The sequence below is a fragment of the Mesoplodon mirus genome (genome assembly GCF_964341445.2).
Source record: "Mesoplodon mirus genome assembly, chromosome: 1".
In the NCBI taxonomy this organism is placed as follows: Eukaryota; Metazoa; Chordata; class Mammalia; order Artiodactyla; family Ziphiidae; genus Mesoplodon; species Mesoplodon mirus.
In genome coordinates, this window is record NC_138976.1 from 4,359,305 (window position 1) to 4,376,111 (window position 16,807).

At 39.0% G+C, this 16,807-nt stretch overlaps 1 protein-coding gene across 2 annotated transcripts in view; it reads left to right on the forward strand.

The window, feature by feature from the left end:
- Positions 1 to 16,807, forward strand: part of SETX (senataxin) — a 76,343-nt gene that overhangs the window by 32,933 nt on the left and 26,603 nt on the right. For both annotated transcript variants that reach the window (XM_082619262.1, XM_082619263.1), the window contains exons 11-15: positions 4,816 to 4,915; positions 11,652 to 11,825; positions 14,150 to 14,382; positions 15,446 to 15,613; positions 16,309 to 16,459. In XM_082619262.1, coding sequence (XP_082475388.1) covers positions 4,816 to 4,915; positions 11,652 to 11,825; positions 14,150 to 14,382; positions 15,446 to 15,613; positions 16,309 to 16,459 — 826 coding nt within the window. The remainder of the gene's footprint in view (positions 1 to 4,815; positions 4,916 to 11,651; positions 11,826 to 14,149; positions 14,383 to 15,445; positions 15,614 to 16,308; positions 16,460 to 16,807) is intronic.

Genomic DNA, 16,807 nt, shown 5'->3' on the forward strand with positions numbered 1-16,807 from the left:
ATGGTATTATTAATATACCTTGATTACTTTTTTTTTTCCCCACTGTAACATGTGGCTTGTGGGATCTTAGTTCCCTGACCAGGGATTGAACCTGGGCCCTCAGCAGTGAAAGCCCTTGATTACTTTTAATTTTTATTCTTTCTTATAAGCCAGAGACTGTGGCATCAACCACAGTCTTGGGCCAAGGCTTCTTACCCTCATTTGGATGTAATTTGACTTCATAATATTGTTCGTTAATGGAATGCTGAAGTGTGTTTAGAGTCCTTTGACAAAAATGTGGTTGGTATCCTATTTAGGACATGAAATGCAGTGTTTGGTTATCCAGTTATTATGTCTTATTGCAGGTGGAATGCAATGACATTGCGTAGAATTATCCCTTGACCCAAAGGGCAAACGAGCAAATTCAACTTTTAGAAATACGAGTCTCTTGAATAAAAAAAAAAAATCCCACAAGGACTCAGAGGCAAAAAATATACAAATCAATTTTCACAGCAAAGTAAAGGAGCTGTTACAGTAGAGGATTCCTGGACTGAATGTCAATATTATGACATAGTATGAGTCTGTTTTGTGTTTGGTAATTGCAATCATTGTTGATTTTGTTGTGGTCATCCATTTACAGTGCTTGGTGTCAGTCTGTTTATCTCTTGTAAAAATAAAATACAGTGTGTGTGGGGAAAAAAAGACATATGAGCCTTTTGTGTACTGATGTGACTGATAGAGGATATATTAGTTTTTAATCCTTAACGTTTAACGCGCAAAAGTATTAGATAAATGTGCACTATTTTGACAGGGACCAATTTTGGGGGGCAGTTTTGGCAAATACTCTTTTTTCTTAAAGTTTTAGTTTGCTGGCTCTGTCTGCAGTCCCCTTCTGTTCTGTGTGTGCATGCACGTATATGCAGAGTGTAATTGGCAGGCGCTTTTTAGGTTGTGTAGACAAGGAGCAGGCAGAAAGGGGGCCCTTCTGGAGTACCAGCTGTGATTCTTAGTGCCCACACCCCTTATAGGGAGAGTGCACCGTTTTTTAGCTAATTTCCAGTTATAATTTGTTCTGTGAAGGAAACAAAACAGGTTGATATGATGAGCGACATTGGGAGGCTGCTTTTGAGATCGGGCTGAGAGCCAGGAGAGGAGGGTTTTGTGCAGAGGAGGGGGGAGGGTCAAGACTGTAATGCTTTGAGGTAGGCCTAACTGAGCATGTGTGAGCAGAGATTAGGCTGATGTGACTGGAGTGAGGTAATTTAGAGGTAAAAGGAAATGAAGTAAGATTGCAGAAATCAGTCAAGAGCTGGATGGTATACAACCCTGTTAAGTGCAGGTTGGGGGTTTCATTCTCAGTACAGTGAGAAGATGTTGGAGGATTTTTAGTTGGTTGGTGTTCAGGCTGGGGGAGTAGCAATATGTAGTAGTTTACTTTTTTTTTTTTAAAGAAAACATTCTTAGTTGCTCATTAGAGAATAACTGTAGAAAGGTAAGCATAGATGCAGTAGACCTGTTGGGGGCTATTATAGTAGCCCAGGAGAAAGATGATGGTAGCTTGATCTAGGTGGTAGCTATGGAAATAAAGAGAAGTGAATTCATTGGGCGTAAATTTTGGAGATAGTACTCAGTACTTATCTTTTATATATATATATAAATTTATGTTATTTCTTTATTTTTGGCTGGGTTGCGTCTTGGTTGATGCACACAGGCTCTCTCTAGTTGCAGCGAGCTAGAGAAACTCTGCATAGCATCCCCCATTATCAACATCCCCTACCAGTGTAGTACATTTGTACAACTGATGAACCTACATTGACTCGTCATTACCACCCAGAGTCCATAGTTTTCATTACGGTTCACTCTTGATTTGTATATTCTAAGGGTTTGGACAAACGTATAATGACATGTATCAGTTCTTTAATATCAGAGTACTTTCACTGCCCTAAAAATCCTCTCAGCTCTGCCTGTTCACCCCTCCACAGTCTCAACCCTGGCAATCACTCATCCTTTTACTGTCTCCATAGTTTGCTTTTTCCATCATGTCACATAGTTGGAATCACACAGTATGTAGCCTTTCCAGATTGGCTTCTTTCACTTAGTAACGTGCATTTCAGGTCCTTCTGTGTCTTTTCATGGCTTGATAGTTCATTTCTTTTTAGCACTAAATAATATTCCATTGTCTGGTTGTACCATAGTTTGTTTATCCATTCACCCACTGAAAGGCATCTTGGTTGCTTCCAAGTTTAGGCAGTTATGAATAAAGCTGCTATAAATATCCATGTGCAGGTTTTTAACATAAATATAAGTTTTCAGTTCATTTGGATAAATATTGAGGGCACTATTGCTGGATCCTACAGTAAGAATATGTTTAGTTTCATAAGAAACCACCGAACAGTCTTCCAAAGTGGTGATACCATTTTGGGAATTCCCTGGTGGTCCAGTGGTTAGGACTCTGCACTTCCACTGCAGGGGGCACAGGTTCAATCCCTGGTCAGGGAACTAAGATCCCACAAGCCACGTGGCTCAGCAAAAAAAAAGAAAAAAAAAAAATGATGGTGCCATTTTACATTCCCACCAGCAATAAATGAGAGTTCCTACTGCTCCACATCCCCGTCAGCATTTGGTCCTGTCAGTGTTCCAGATTTTGGCCATTCTAATAGGTGTGTAATAGTGTCTCGTTGTTTTAATTTGCATTCCTTTGATGACATAAGATATGGAGCATTTTCTCATATACTAATTTACAGTCTGTATATCTACTTTGGTGAGGTGTCTGTCCAGGCCTTTTGCACATCTTTTTCATCAGGTTGTCTGTTTTCTTTACTGTTGAGTTTTTTTTTTTCTTTTTTTTATAAATTTATTTTATTTATTTTTGGCTGCATTGGGTCTTCGTTGCTGTGCGCAGGCTTCCTCTAGTTGCAGCGAGCAGGGGCTACTCTTCATTGTGGTGTGTGGGCTTCTCATTGCGGTGGCTTCTCTTGTTATGGAGCACGGGCTCTAGGCATGTGGGCTTCAGTAGTTGTGGCACGCGGGCTCAGTAGTTGTGGCTCACGGGCTTAGTTGCTCCATGGCATGTGAGATCTTCCTGGACCAGGGATCGAACCTGTGTCCCCTGCGTTGGCAGGCGGATTCTTAACCACTGCACCACCAGGGAAGCCCTTCTCCTTCACTTTTAAAGGATAATTTTGCAGGATTCAGAATTCTAGGTTGTTAGGTTTTTTTCTCTCAACAGTCTAAATATTTCACTACTCTCTCCTTGCTTGCATGGTTTCTGAGGAGAAGTTAGATGTAATTCTTATCTTTCCTCCTCTATAGATAAGGTGTTTTTTCTCACAGGCTTCTTTCATGATTTTTTTCTTTATCTTTGATATTTCATATTCCTGAAGTTTGAATATGATATGCCTAGGTGTAGTTTCTGGCATTTATTCTGCTTGGTCTTGGAGCTTCCTGGATCTGTGGTTTGGTGTCTGAGGTTAATTTTGGAAAACTCTGAGTCATTATTGCCTCAAATACTGCTTCTTTTTCTCTCTCTCTTCTTCTCATATCTCCATTATGTGTATGCTGCATCTTTTGTCATTGTCTCACAGTCTTGGATATTCTGGGGTGTGGTTTTTTTCCCCATTTTTTTTTTTCTCCTTGCTTTTCAGCTTTGGTAGCTTCTATTGCTATAGCCTCAAGCTCAGAGATTGTTTCCTCAGCAATGTCCAGTGTATTAATGAGGCCATCAGAGGCATCCTTCATTTCTGTTACAGTGCTTTTGATCTCTAGCATTACCTTTTGATTCTTTCTACTTTACATCTCATTCATTACATTACCCATCTATTATTTCATGGTCTCCTTTTTCCGTTAAACCCTTAGTATATTAACTGTAGTTAAAAAAAAAATTCCTGGTCTGATAATTCCAGTATTCCTGCCATATCTGACAGGTTTTAGTGCTTCTTTAGTCTGTTCAAACTGTGTTTTTTGCCTTTGAGTATGCCTTGTAATTTTTTGTTGCAAGGCGGACATAATCTACTAAATAAAAGGAACAGCAGTAACTAGGCCTTTAGTGATATAGAAATGAGGTATGGGGGAAGGAAGACCATTCCATAGTCCTATGATAAGGTGTCACTCTTTTAGTGAGCCTTTGCCTCTGGACTAAGAACTTTACACCACATGCTTCTTAGTTTCCCCCCACCTCCTTGGATGAGACAGGATGGTTAGAATGGGCTGGAGCTGGTTTTCTTCCCTCAAGTAGGTTAGGCTCTGATAAAATCCCAGCAAGTTTGACTCTGGTAAAATAGCTTCTCATAGATCAGACCTTGTTAAGAAGGTCAAGAATGCTCTGGTGTATTTCACAATGGTTCCTTTTCCCCAGTCCCCGCCAACCCCCCACCCCCTCTGGAAGCACACAGGGAATTTTCTCCAGTGTTCACTGTGAGAGCCTGTTAGAGCTCCTAGAGGTAAAACTCACCAAAGTGTGGGGTCCCTCTTATGACTGGGTCCCCCTAGAGTTTTTAAGAGAGTTGTTCATGCTGAGCCTCCAACAGTTTGTCACATCCAGTTCAGGTTTTCCTCCTGGCATGGAGGTTTCTACTTAAGAGTTTTCTGCTCTGGTAAGTTGTGATTGTCTGTATCCACCTTTTTGTCTCTTTTTACTTGTTGGGATGGAGTGGCGACTTCTAAGTTCCTTACATGCGAAACTGGAAACCAGAAGTCCCAAATTAATTTTTAATGTTTGTGTCACATGGGAGTTCTAGGTTCTGGATTTTATGGTTGCTTACTTTGGAAAATTTTGCTGTTTAACATTGGCTTTTCAGATGTTTTTGCTTTCTTAATTTGCTTTTTTTCTTTGCGTAGGTGGCACAGGAATGGATCAGCTCTCCAAACAAAGAGAAATTCCATCAGTTGCATTTACGAACATTTCCTACTGATTATAAAAAATACTGGGAGTTTGTGGGTAAGTTCTTTCTTATGTAACTTGGGCTATATCATATAATAATTGGAGATTGCTATTTGAGGGAACATAATAATTGTTTGAATTTTCTGGGATATAGGTTTCCTAAGGTGAATTTGTAACCTCTTACTAAGAATATGTTTGAAGTCTTTAATTAATGAGGATAATTACTGGGACAGTTATAAAATTCATGGTTTTAACCATTGTGCAATCAGAATACCACAGGCCAAAGTGTCCCTAGATGCTGGGCAAGGGAGAGAGAAGGTGAGTGAGGGAGTTTGACTGGTCGGGGCAGAGGGGGTGTTGACATGATCGTGCGTACAGATTCTGAGTAAATCTCTCTGCCGTCTCTGCTCTCGTTTCATGAGTGGTCTGGAGCACGTGTCACAGTTATGTCTTAGTTATAAATAAACCAAGCATTCAGAACCCTTTAAAATAAAAAGTATAAATTCTCTGTCTGCCTCCTTCCCCCTTGCAATCCATCCTACTCCATAGATTCACTTAAGAAAAAAAGCATGTACATATATTTGGGGGGAAAGGTATTATATGTTCACTGTAGAATATTCAGATAATACTAGCCAGTAGTAAAATAAACATCACTCACAGTTCCCATCATTCAGAGATAATCCTATGAACATAGTAGTGTATATCTTACTGCTAGACTTCCTACTCATCTGAGTGAAGTGGGGGTGGGAGAGGGTGGGGGGGTGGGTAGGGTTATTTTACCTAAGTGACTTTTTTCATGTATTTATTCAGCAAATACTTACTGATTTTATACTACCTGATAGTGTATGATTCTAGATGCTAGGTATGTAGCTGTGATGAAAACATAAAATTCCACCTTCATGGAGCTTACATTTGACTTATTTTCATTTAATCTATTATAAATGTCTTTTCAGAGATAATAATAGCATGTTCAGTGTTTGTAGTTATTCCATTGTAAGCATATTCCATAGTTCTGTTTAACCAGTAATTTCTAGTTAGACATGTACATTATTTATGGTTTTTTACTGTTACACTGAATAAATTCCTTTGCTAGATCAAACAGTGGTGCATTTTAAGACTTTTGGTTCATATTGCCTCTGTCTACCAAAAAGAATACCATTTTCACTTCTAACATAAGAATGTAAGAATGTATCTCTTCTCATTTGCTAGCTTAAACTTTTCCCCCAGTTTTATATGGAAAATGTATCTCATTTGAGGTTATAGTTTTTGTCCTCAAATCTTTATTGGTCTTTTGTATTCTTGAGGGGGCGGATAATTGTCTGTTCATGCCTTTTGTCCTTTCTTTTTCTGTTAGGGGGGTTTTCTTATTTGTATGCATTGTTAATTTTTTTCCAATTTCATTATTTCCTGTTCAGTTTCACATGCAGTTTTTGAGGCAGACAGTTTTTATCTTCATACGTTCAAAAATACCGTATTTATTTCTTTACTGTTCAGTTGGTTTTAGAAAGATAAATACTTCCATATTTTCTTGTAGTAGTTTTATATTTCTTTTTAATATTTAAATCACTGATTTATCTACCATTTATCTTGATGGTATGATAGAATCACATAGCATTTACTCTTGTGTCTGACTTCTTTCATGTAACATGTCTTCGTAATTCATCAATTTTGTGTGCATCTTTGGTATTTTTTTCATTGCTGTGGTGGTATTTCAATGTGTGACTATGTCACAATTTTACTGTTGATGGACATTTTTATTATTATTATTTTAAAGAAGTTTTTTTGGCAGTGCCATGCGGCTTGTGGGATCTTAGTTCCCCGACCAGGGATTGAACCCGGGCCACAGCAGTGAAAGCCCCGAGTCCTAACCACTGGATTGCCAGAGAACTCCCGTTAATGGACTTTTTTTTCAGCAGTTTAGGCCTGTGTGTCAGGGCTCCCCAAGCCCATCCCCACGTTCAGTGATTCGCTAGGAGGACTCACAGGAATTATATTCATGCTCATGGCTGTGACTTACTATGGCAAAAGGATACAAAGCAAAATTAGCAAAGGGAAAAAGCAAACCAGGAGCAAGTTTCCAAGAGTCCTTTCCCAGCAAAGTCACACAGGACGCACTTAATTTTCCCAGTAGTGAGGTGTGACAACCCATGTGACACATTATCTACCAGGGAAGCTTAGAGACTCAGTGCCTAAAACACCCTCTGCCTAGCCCAAATTCATGACTTTCACAAGTAAAGTGGGTGTTTGACATAAGCTGTAGAGAAAAAATTTGGCAAACAGGTAAGGTACAGTGAGCCATTCTCATCAGCAAATGATGAGAGCTGTCTGGAAATCCAAGTTCCCAGATTCCAAGGGGGGCCAACCTTGTAAGCAGGCCTTTCTAATGATAGCAGCCTCAGGCCTGCTTCTACACACAGCATTTTATGAATAATGCTACTATGATCATTCGTGTGTCTCTTCGTGTTATGCGAGGGCATTTTTGTGGAGTCTGTCTCCTGAAGTGGGTCTCAGAGTCTCACGGTATTATGCATGAGCTTAACATGAGTAGATAGCGCCAAGCCAGTCATGCAAAATGACACGCCCCCACCAGCGTATGGAAGTCACGTTGCTCCGTGTCTGTGCCAACACATTTGTGTTGATTGTGCTGTTCATTTTAGCCGTTGCAGTGTGTGTGTATTGATGGCCATTTGTGGTTTTATTTTGTAATATCCTGGCTATCAGTGAGATTGAGCACCTTCTCATATATTTAGTAGATGCTTAAGTAACCTCTTTGGGGAAGCACCTATTAAAGACTCTTGTTCATTTTCTGTTAATTGTCTTTTTCTTACTGATTTGTAGCAAGTTCTTTATATAATCTGGATATAAACCATTCTCCCACTTTGGCTTGCATTATGACTCTCTTAGTGATGTCTTTAAAATTCTTATTTTATTCTTGTTTAGAACTTATTTTTTAACATAGGAGATGCATCTGTGTATTTTTTATGGTTAATGGTCTGTGCCTCATTTAAGAAACCTTTCCCTGCTTCAGGTCATAAATATATTATCTTAACGTCTAGAACAGGTGTCAGCAAACCACAGCTTGCAGATCTACCCTGTATCCTGTTTTTATACTGCCCAAGAGTAAGGTTTTTACATTTTTTTTAAGGTTTTGAAAAAAAGATGATGATGAATATGCAACAGACACCATATGTAGCCTGCAAAGAAAAATCTGGCTCTTTACAGAAAGTTTGCCAATCCCTTTTTAGAGGCTTCACTGTTTTGCCAACCTGGAATGGATTTTGTACATGAGTACGATGTAGGGCCGTGTTTCATTTTCTTCCCTAATGGAGATGTAGTTACCCCAGCAGTGCTTATTGAAAAGATTATCCTTTCTCCATGGTCTTTAGTGCCATATTTGTCATAAATCTGGTGTCCATTTAATGCACTGACCGTTTTCTGGACTCCTTTCTTCTTTATTGGATCATTTGCCTACCTCTCTGCCCATATCACGTTGCTTAATTTTACTTAATTAAGCTTTATTATAAACATTAATGAGCAAGTCCGCTTACCTTGTTTTGCCTTAAGAGTACGTTGGCTATTCTTGTCCCTTTGCATTACCATGTAAGTTTTAGAGAAAAAAAAAATGTGGAAATTTGTTAAGAATTGACATCTTCCTAATACTGATTTGAATAAGATACATACCTTCAGTTATTTAGGTTTACTTTCAGTAATGTTTTACAGTTTTCTAGGGAGAGGTTTTGCAGATCATCATTGGTTAGATTTTTTTCTTTTGGTGTCATTTGTAATTATTTAAGTGACTATCTCTAAAAGATATGGACTTAAAAATTCATAGTAAAACATTATTTTGTTGCTAAAGTATTAACCATGATTTCTTAATATTAGATAGCTAGACAGTGTTCAAGTTTTCAGTTTCCTCATAAAGAACAATTTATTTCAGCCTGTTTGAATTAAGATCCAAATTAGGTCCACTCATTGACATTGTTAATATGTCTTCTTCAATTATAATTGTCTCCTTCATGGATTTTTCCCCCCTTTGTAATTTATTTGTTGAAGAAATTGTGTTGTTGACCCTGTAGAATTATGGTCTGTGTCTTGCTGATAGCATCCCCCTGGTGGTGTTTAGTATGTTTTTCAGTCCTTTGTATTTCTTGTAAATTGATAGTTGGATCTAGAGGCTTGATCAGATTCATTTGACCTAATATTTTTGGCAAAACTATTTCATAGCTGGGGTTGGTGTGTTCCTTTATCAGGAGGTGCTTGATCTCTAATTTCTCTTTTTGTAATATTTATAACCGTTGATCCTTAATGCCTAGATTAATTATTTTACTAAAGGATACAAAATGGTGATATTTTTATTTGATCATTTCTTCATTTATTAGCTATTGTAGTTCTGTAAAGAGAAAGTGCTCCATTTTATTTGATTACTCAGTAGTATACTTTATAAAGAAGGGTAGAATAAGTATTGATACTTGACTCCTGACCAGTTTTCAAAATAATGACTTAATTCTCTGCAAGTGCTGGGTTGACCAGTGAACTTTAAAAAAAATTCTTTTCGTTATGAACACATGGACTTAAATACACTTCTGTTTCAAGTCTTTGTAATTGGTTTCTTCAAGTTGGCTCCTGAGCCCTTTAAACAGGACCCTACTTGTCTTTGAGAGCTTTCCTGCTACCTGATATGACCGATACCATCTATATTTTTTATCCTGTATGTGAGCTTGCGATTTTCTAAGTAGCCTTAGTATCTTTGGGTAGAAAAAGTTTTTTCAAGATCAGTATTGGCATGTTATAAGCTGTTAACAAGTAATACATGTAAACATAAGGATACAGAAAGGTTAGAAGAGAAAGATTGGAGAAAGCTACTCATGCAAACCCAACTAAAAGAAACTTGTTTTGCTCTGTTAATACCAGACTAAATAGACTTTACGGCAGAAAAGCATTATTTGAGATTAAAAGAGAGTATTTCACAATGATAGCAAGTTCAGTTAACAGAAGATAGGACCATTTTGAATACCTAATAAAATATATAAAGAAAAAACTGATAGAACTAGAGTATACTCTTTACATATATGTGAGACCTTTGAACCATTCATTTTTTTCTTTTCTTTTAGTTTGGAAATTATACCTCAGCTTTTACCTCTTTTGCCATTTAGTAGTTCAGGTGAAAACTTACAGCGTGCATGATTCAAAGTTTACAGTTTTAATCGGTACTTTAAGTGTCTCCATAGATAAGACAAAATCTTAAAACTTTAACCCTGTTTATCTGTTCCACTTTGTATATTATTATTGTTATGTATTTTAACTCTATATTTTAAACTGTGTAAGACATACAGTTGGTCCTCTGTATTTGCGGGATTTGCATCATCATATTCAACCGTGGATTGAAAATATTCAGGGAAAAAAATTCCAGAAAAACATATTTGCTATGCACCAGCACCTATTTACATACCACTTATGTTGGATTTACAACTATGTACATAGCGTTTGCATTGTATTAGGTATTATAAGTAATCTAGAGATGATTTAAAGTGTACTGGAGGATGTGCGTGGGTTATATGCAAATACTACGCTGTTTTACATAAGGGACTTGAGCATCTGAGGATTTTGGTGTCTGCGGGAGTCCTAGAACCAATTCAAGGACTGTTCAACTGTACTCTGTGTAGTGCCTTGTGCAGCGCTTTTTTGTTTGTTTGTTTGTTTGTTGATTCTGCTAGTTCATGTATTCTCTCCTGGTGCTTTGCTTACCTCTAATATGTTGGTCATTGTCTTTGGAAAGTTATTTAAAAAATAATCAGGGGCCTAGGATGATAGGATGTCCTCTTCCAGAGAGGATTTTTCTTTGCTTCTGCCAGGATTCTGGGAGTACTAGCAATGTGGGATCATCTTAATCTGGTTTAAAGGATTGAGCTTTCCTGAAGTGCTCTGGTGAATTGAAGCTGCCTTCATTCTTGGGTGTAGTCCTTCATGGTCCCAACCTGAAGCTTGAGGGCTACCAGGATGCCTACTTTATCTATGCAGGCCCTGGGCTCCAGTTTTTGTCTCTTTTTTTGTACAAGGCTATCCCAGGTACTGCTCAAATTCCTGGCTGCCACTCCCTAAAGAGTTCAGATGTTTCTAGGGAAAATACTGGGCTGACCCCTATGGATTTCCACATTGTTCTGGATCTCAACAGAGTAACTCTTCATTGTTGTATTTGCTCTCTGATGCCTTCAAATAGACATTTCTTACATGATGCATTTTTAAAATTCTTTTTTGACTTAGTAGTTCAGTCTACTTAATCCTAGTACTTCGTGCTTTGGTTCAGTATGTTGTTGCTGGATTTGGCAGTTGGTACTGAACTTTTTAATTTTAGAGCTTGCTCTGTTTTCCCAGCCCCGTTTATTTTACTACTGTCCTTTCCCCCTTGTTTGAAATGCCACTAGTAGGCTCAAAATTCTTACGTGTACATGGATCTGTTTCCAGATTTTCTCTTGGGATTTTGAAAGTAGGGCACAAAAGTGAAAATTCCTTGATTAAAAACTAAGGTAAACTTCAAGGAAAAGAAATTTATTAGCTACTTTTGAATATTATGACTTCATCTATTTTGGCTTTGTAGCAGGTTTTAAGAAGAGTTTTATAATACTGTGTGATCAATATTTGACAATGCTGACTAACTTAGACAATCATTTTGAAGTATGTACAAAGTCCACTAGTGCTGTATACTTGCTTGAACTTAGTACAAGGGTTTAATATCCTTTAATCTCATGTAAAATAATTCTGTTAGAATAAATGCTGACTTCTTCTTGTTTTATAGTTTATCTTGAGGAATGTGAACTAGCTAAACAGCTTCATCCAAAGGAAAATGATTTGGTGTTTTTGGTTCCTGAAAGACTAAATGGAGAGAAGAAGGATATGGAGAGAAATCGCCTGCAAGATCCCCGTGAACATTACTGTGGCTATGTTCATAAGTTCCGCCGCACTTCAGTCAGTAAGTACCTAATGAGACATGGAAGAGAACTCTGTCAGCAGCTCATCTTTTAATTTCCCTCTAAATTAGGCTTTACTAGCCATGTATTTGCTATACATTCACCAGCCCTATATTTGCTGTACATTTACCAGATGTATATTTGCTCTATGTTTACCAGACTGTATTTGCTAGGTTGATTACTTACCATTCAGAGTCCTCTTTTAGTTTTTCTAGACTCAGCTGGAAAAGGCCCAGCATGTATTGCTTTAGACTTGGGATTTAAAAGCTTTCTTTTGTAATGTCTTCTCCTTCTAGTAAATTCCTTCATCTGTCAGTGTGTTTGTTATAAAACAGACAATTTGCAAACCATCTGTTTGTTAAATCACATTCCAACCTTGGTTTTGTGGCTAATTATTGATGAGCAGACCAAAACACATAACTAATTGTAAGGCAACTGGAGGGGTTTACTGTTTCATCACTCCCATCCATTGTATTATAGGGACTTCTCTCCCTAAGGTAGCATAACAAAAATAATGTTAGCTTGAATTTAAGGACTACTGACTGTGTGCCAGCCAGTGTGCCCTGTCCTTCCTGTGCACATTTATCATCTTTTCCTAGAGCCCTGTGAAGCAGAATGGTTTGTTCCCTGCTCATTGGGAAATCAGAGTTCAGGGATGTTAAGTAACTTATCCAAAGACATCCTTAGTATTAAACGCTCGGTCCAGAATTGAAACCTAATTTTGTTTGACTACGAAGTCCACACGCTTGATACATGCCAAGCTGCCTTTTTGACATTGCTGCTCTCTTGGTCTCTGTTATGTGAAGAGAATATGTGATCATTATTCCTTCACCTTTTTGCATCATATCTTAAAATTAGCAACAAAGCTCTTAGAGTTTAACATTGTGCCGCATCATAACTGGTGTGCCATGTCTACTATTGTGTGATCAGAGCTCAGTTCTTTGTGCAAGATGCGTTTAGCACCAGGGATATCTAGCTTCATCTGTGCTTTCAACTCTTACAAGTGGTTACATTTGCCAAAGTTCTGTTTCTAAGATTTAGCAGCGGTTTCTGTCTCCTTCCCGGAACTCCTCATGCATCCAACTACCTGACGTCTCCATTTGGAGATTATTAGACATTTCAAACCTACTCCAAAAAGAAGCACTTGATTTACTGCCTGACATCTGCTGTTGCTCCGGTTTTTCCCAACTCAGCATGTGGGACCTCCATCCCATTCTTCCAGTTGCTCAGCCCAAAACCTCAGAGTCATCCTTGAGTCCTGCTTTCCCTCGCACGCTCCATCTAATGCATCAGGAAGTCCTGTCGGATCTTCCTTGGCCATATATCCTACATCCAAGTGCCACCTCTCCTGCTGCCTCCTGGCCCACGTGACCATTCACTTTCACCTCGATTTTAGCCTCTTAAGTTGTCGTCTTGTGCTTTTTCCATTGCAGTTTATTCTTCATTCGCAATAAGTGATTCTTTTAATGTGTGAGTTAGTGCATGTCACTTCCCTGCACGGAGCTGTCCTGCGCTCTTGACCTGACTCAGAGTCATGTTCAGAGTGGTTAACTGCAGAGCCCTCTGAAGTGTAGCTGCATTTACTGTCTTGGTCTTCTAGCTCACTTCTCCCTGCTTTTCCTTTTAGCCATTCTGGCCTTCTCCCTGTTCTGAAAATAATCCAGGCACCTCGCTGCCTCATTGTCTCTGCAGTTGCTGATTCTCTGCCTGTAACCTACTTTCCCCGGTTACGGGCATGGCTCACTCACTTAATGCCATGTCTCTGCTCAAATATCATATCAGGAAGACCTCCCCTGACTCTCCTGTCTACAATAACACTCCCTCACAACCCTCATCACTTCCTTATCCCCCTTCTCGGCTTTCTTCCTAGCACTTACCATCACCTGTTTATTTGCTTATCTGCCCCCTTCTTCTAAAAAATAAGCCTCCAGAGGATAGGAACGTTGCCTGGTTCTTAGGAGGCAGTCAGTAGATACTTACTGAGAAAATTATTTAAATGATGTATAAAAAACATGTTACAGGGCTTCCCTGGTGGCGCAGTGGTTGAGAGTCTGCCTGCCGATGCAGGGGACACGGGTTCGTGCCCCGGTCCGGGAAGATCCCACATGCCACGGAGCGGCTAGGCCCGTGATCCATGACCGCTGAGCCTGCGCGTCCGGAGCCTGTGCTCCGCAACGGGAGAGGCCACAACAGTGAGAGGGCTGCGTACCGCAAAAAAAAGAAGAAAAAAAAAAAGTTACAAAACACCTTGTTCTGAATAACCTTTTTAACTGGACACTGTTATTCACTGGTAACTGAAATTGCTTTTTCTCCTTCTTGATAATAGTGCGTAATGGGAAATCTGAGTGTTCCCTTTCCATCCAGACTCAACATAATTTACCAGTCAATTTAAATGAATTCGTGAAATGTCTTGTAATCAGCTCTCTGGTGACTACACAGAGGAAGTTGAAAGCCATGTCTTTGCTGAGTGGTCGGAACCAACTGGCCAGAGCCATTCTGAATCCAAACCCCATGGACTTCTGTACAAAAGATTTACTAACTACAACATCTGAGAGAATTGTGAGTGATAGTCATTTGATAACAGGGAAAGTCAGAACATTTCATGTCAAGATGTTAAAGCATGTTATGTTTATCTGTCACACATTCCCTTTTGTCTACAACAAAGACATAGTCACCACGTGTGCCCAGTGATGTTTTTAGTGCTTAGTTTTCTTTAATATTGCAAAGTAGTTCTTTGTATTAGGTTAGTCAGCCTACCTCAGGAAAAAAGGTAGAGTGCAAAAAGGAATTGAAAATATGCTTGAAGAGCAACATTAAAATGTGAGGTGAACATCCTACTTAACTGTTTGTTAGGTGATTAAATGCAGGAGTAAGAGGAGGTTTAATGGAATGAATTTTGCATTTGAATGATCAGTGGAGCATTGACTGGTACGGTTGCCAGTGTGACGACGAAGCTGTGATTTTGTGTGAACACATATTTGTCATTGTTGTAAGAGTTGTGTGTAAGTTCCAGGAAATTAACACTAGAGACAGGCGGAAGGAGAGGAATGTTATTTGAACCCCTGTCTTGTGTTAGGGCTTTCATATGCATTTTCTCAGTCAGTTCTCACCCTCTAAGGAATCCCAGATTTAATGATTGGCAAAGCCTGAAGCCCAGAGAGGTTAGGAGTTTAGAGACCTAGCTTTTGAGTGAAACTGAGCTGTAGACTCAGATCTGACCCCAAATCCATTCTTTTTCGACTGTATCACTTATGTTAGGAAAGGAAGTCTTGGAATGTTTTTACTGTCTAAAGAGAGAATTGACTAAAATGGGAAGAACCACAGAATAAAAAGAAGAAAAGTGCAAAACAGTTTATTGTGATCATCTTTATAAAATCACAAGTAAAAATATAGTTGTTGTAGTTGTAGGTGGACTGGGGCCTGTAGACACTCTCATCAGTAGCTCTTTCCAGTAGTGAAAGTGGTTCTTAGGTTAAGGGTCATTTTAGGGTCTTGCTTGATCATCACCAAAGCTTCTGTCTGACAAAGGTTAGCAGCAGTTCAAACAGATGTCTTCCACTCTCTCGCTCTCCTGTGCCATCCCAGGAAGAACCGCTCGTTCTCACTAGTGTCTTTTGTATAGATTGCCTACCTAAAAGATTTCAATGAAGACCAAAAGAAAGCGATAGAAACTGCATATGCCATGGTGAAACACTCCCCAGCAGTTGCCAAGATCTGTCTGATTCATGGACCACCCGGGACAGGAAAATCAAAAACCATTGTGGGCCTCCTGTACCGCCTGCTGACAGAGGTAGAGTGTGCACGAGGGCATCTGTGCCCTTAACTGAGTGTGTTGTTTTACTTTACTCTAACTAACGTGTAAATAAGTACTAAAGTGCGTTTTTTCCCTTCACTTTTGTGTATCTTTTTGATAGTGTTGTGGAACTATATCAGATAAAGCAGTAGCAGAAGTAGAGAAGGTTATAAGAAATAAAAGGAACAGAAAATGTTATCTTGTGTGAAACTAATGCTAAGGGCTAGAATAGTGGTCTTCGGGCTTTATTACAGGTCACAGCTAATCCCAGGAGACCATCTTGAATGTATTCCTGGGCTACATTTTGGATTGAACATTGAATAAAATAAATGGATAGTAAGGTAAGGCTCAGAGAAGTTATGATAAAATTTTATGCCAGAGTAATTTTTTTTTTCGGGCACACCATGCGGCATGCGGGATCTTAGTTCCCCAACCAGGGATCGAACCTGGGCCCTTGGCAGTAAGAGCACCGCGTCCTAACCACTCATTTGCCAGGGAATTCCCTGCCAGAGTAATTTTTTAACATCAATGTAAGATGTAGGTGCTTTTATTTACTTTTAACTATTTATTAGGGGAACTTTCAAATATATGTGGCAGTAGAGAAGAAGTATAACACTGCATAATAGAGCTTATCAGTATTTTTTGTTTGTTTGTTTGTTTGTTTGTTTGTTTGGTGCAAATTGTCGAACCAGAGGAGGGGGCATTCATATGAGAACTCCAATGCCAAAATCAAACAAAACCGTGTCCTTGTGTGTGCGCCTTCCAATGCAGCTGTTGATGAACTTATGAAAAAAATTATCCTTGAATTCAAAGAGAAGTGTAAAGACAAGAAGAATCCTTTGGGTATGATACTTATGTGGGCTTTTAATTTGTTTTTGTTTTCAGTGTTTAGTGTGGGTAACTTTGAATAACAAAGAGCAAGCCAGTTCTGGTAATTTTTTCTCCTTGAGGCTGTGGCCCATGTGTACTTACTGCTTTATTTAATGAATATTTTGGAGCATTCTGTGCCAGGCCCTGTGCTGTTTGAAACACCTTAGAGCAGCCCTTGATTCAGTTGTGTAAGGGTTAGGGAAGACTTTTAGAGGAAATGATATCTAAGATGAAACTTGGAAGAGCAATGAGGAAGTGAAGTGGGGAGAGGACTCTGGTGGAACTTACTGTAAATAAAAAGGACCAGAAGCCAGAGAACCG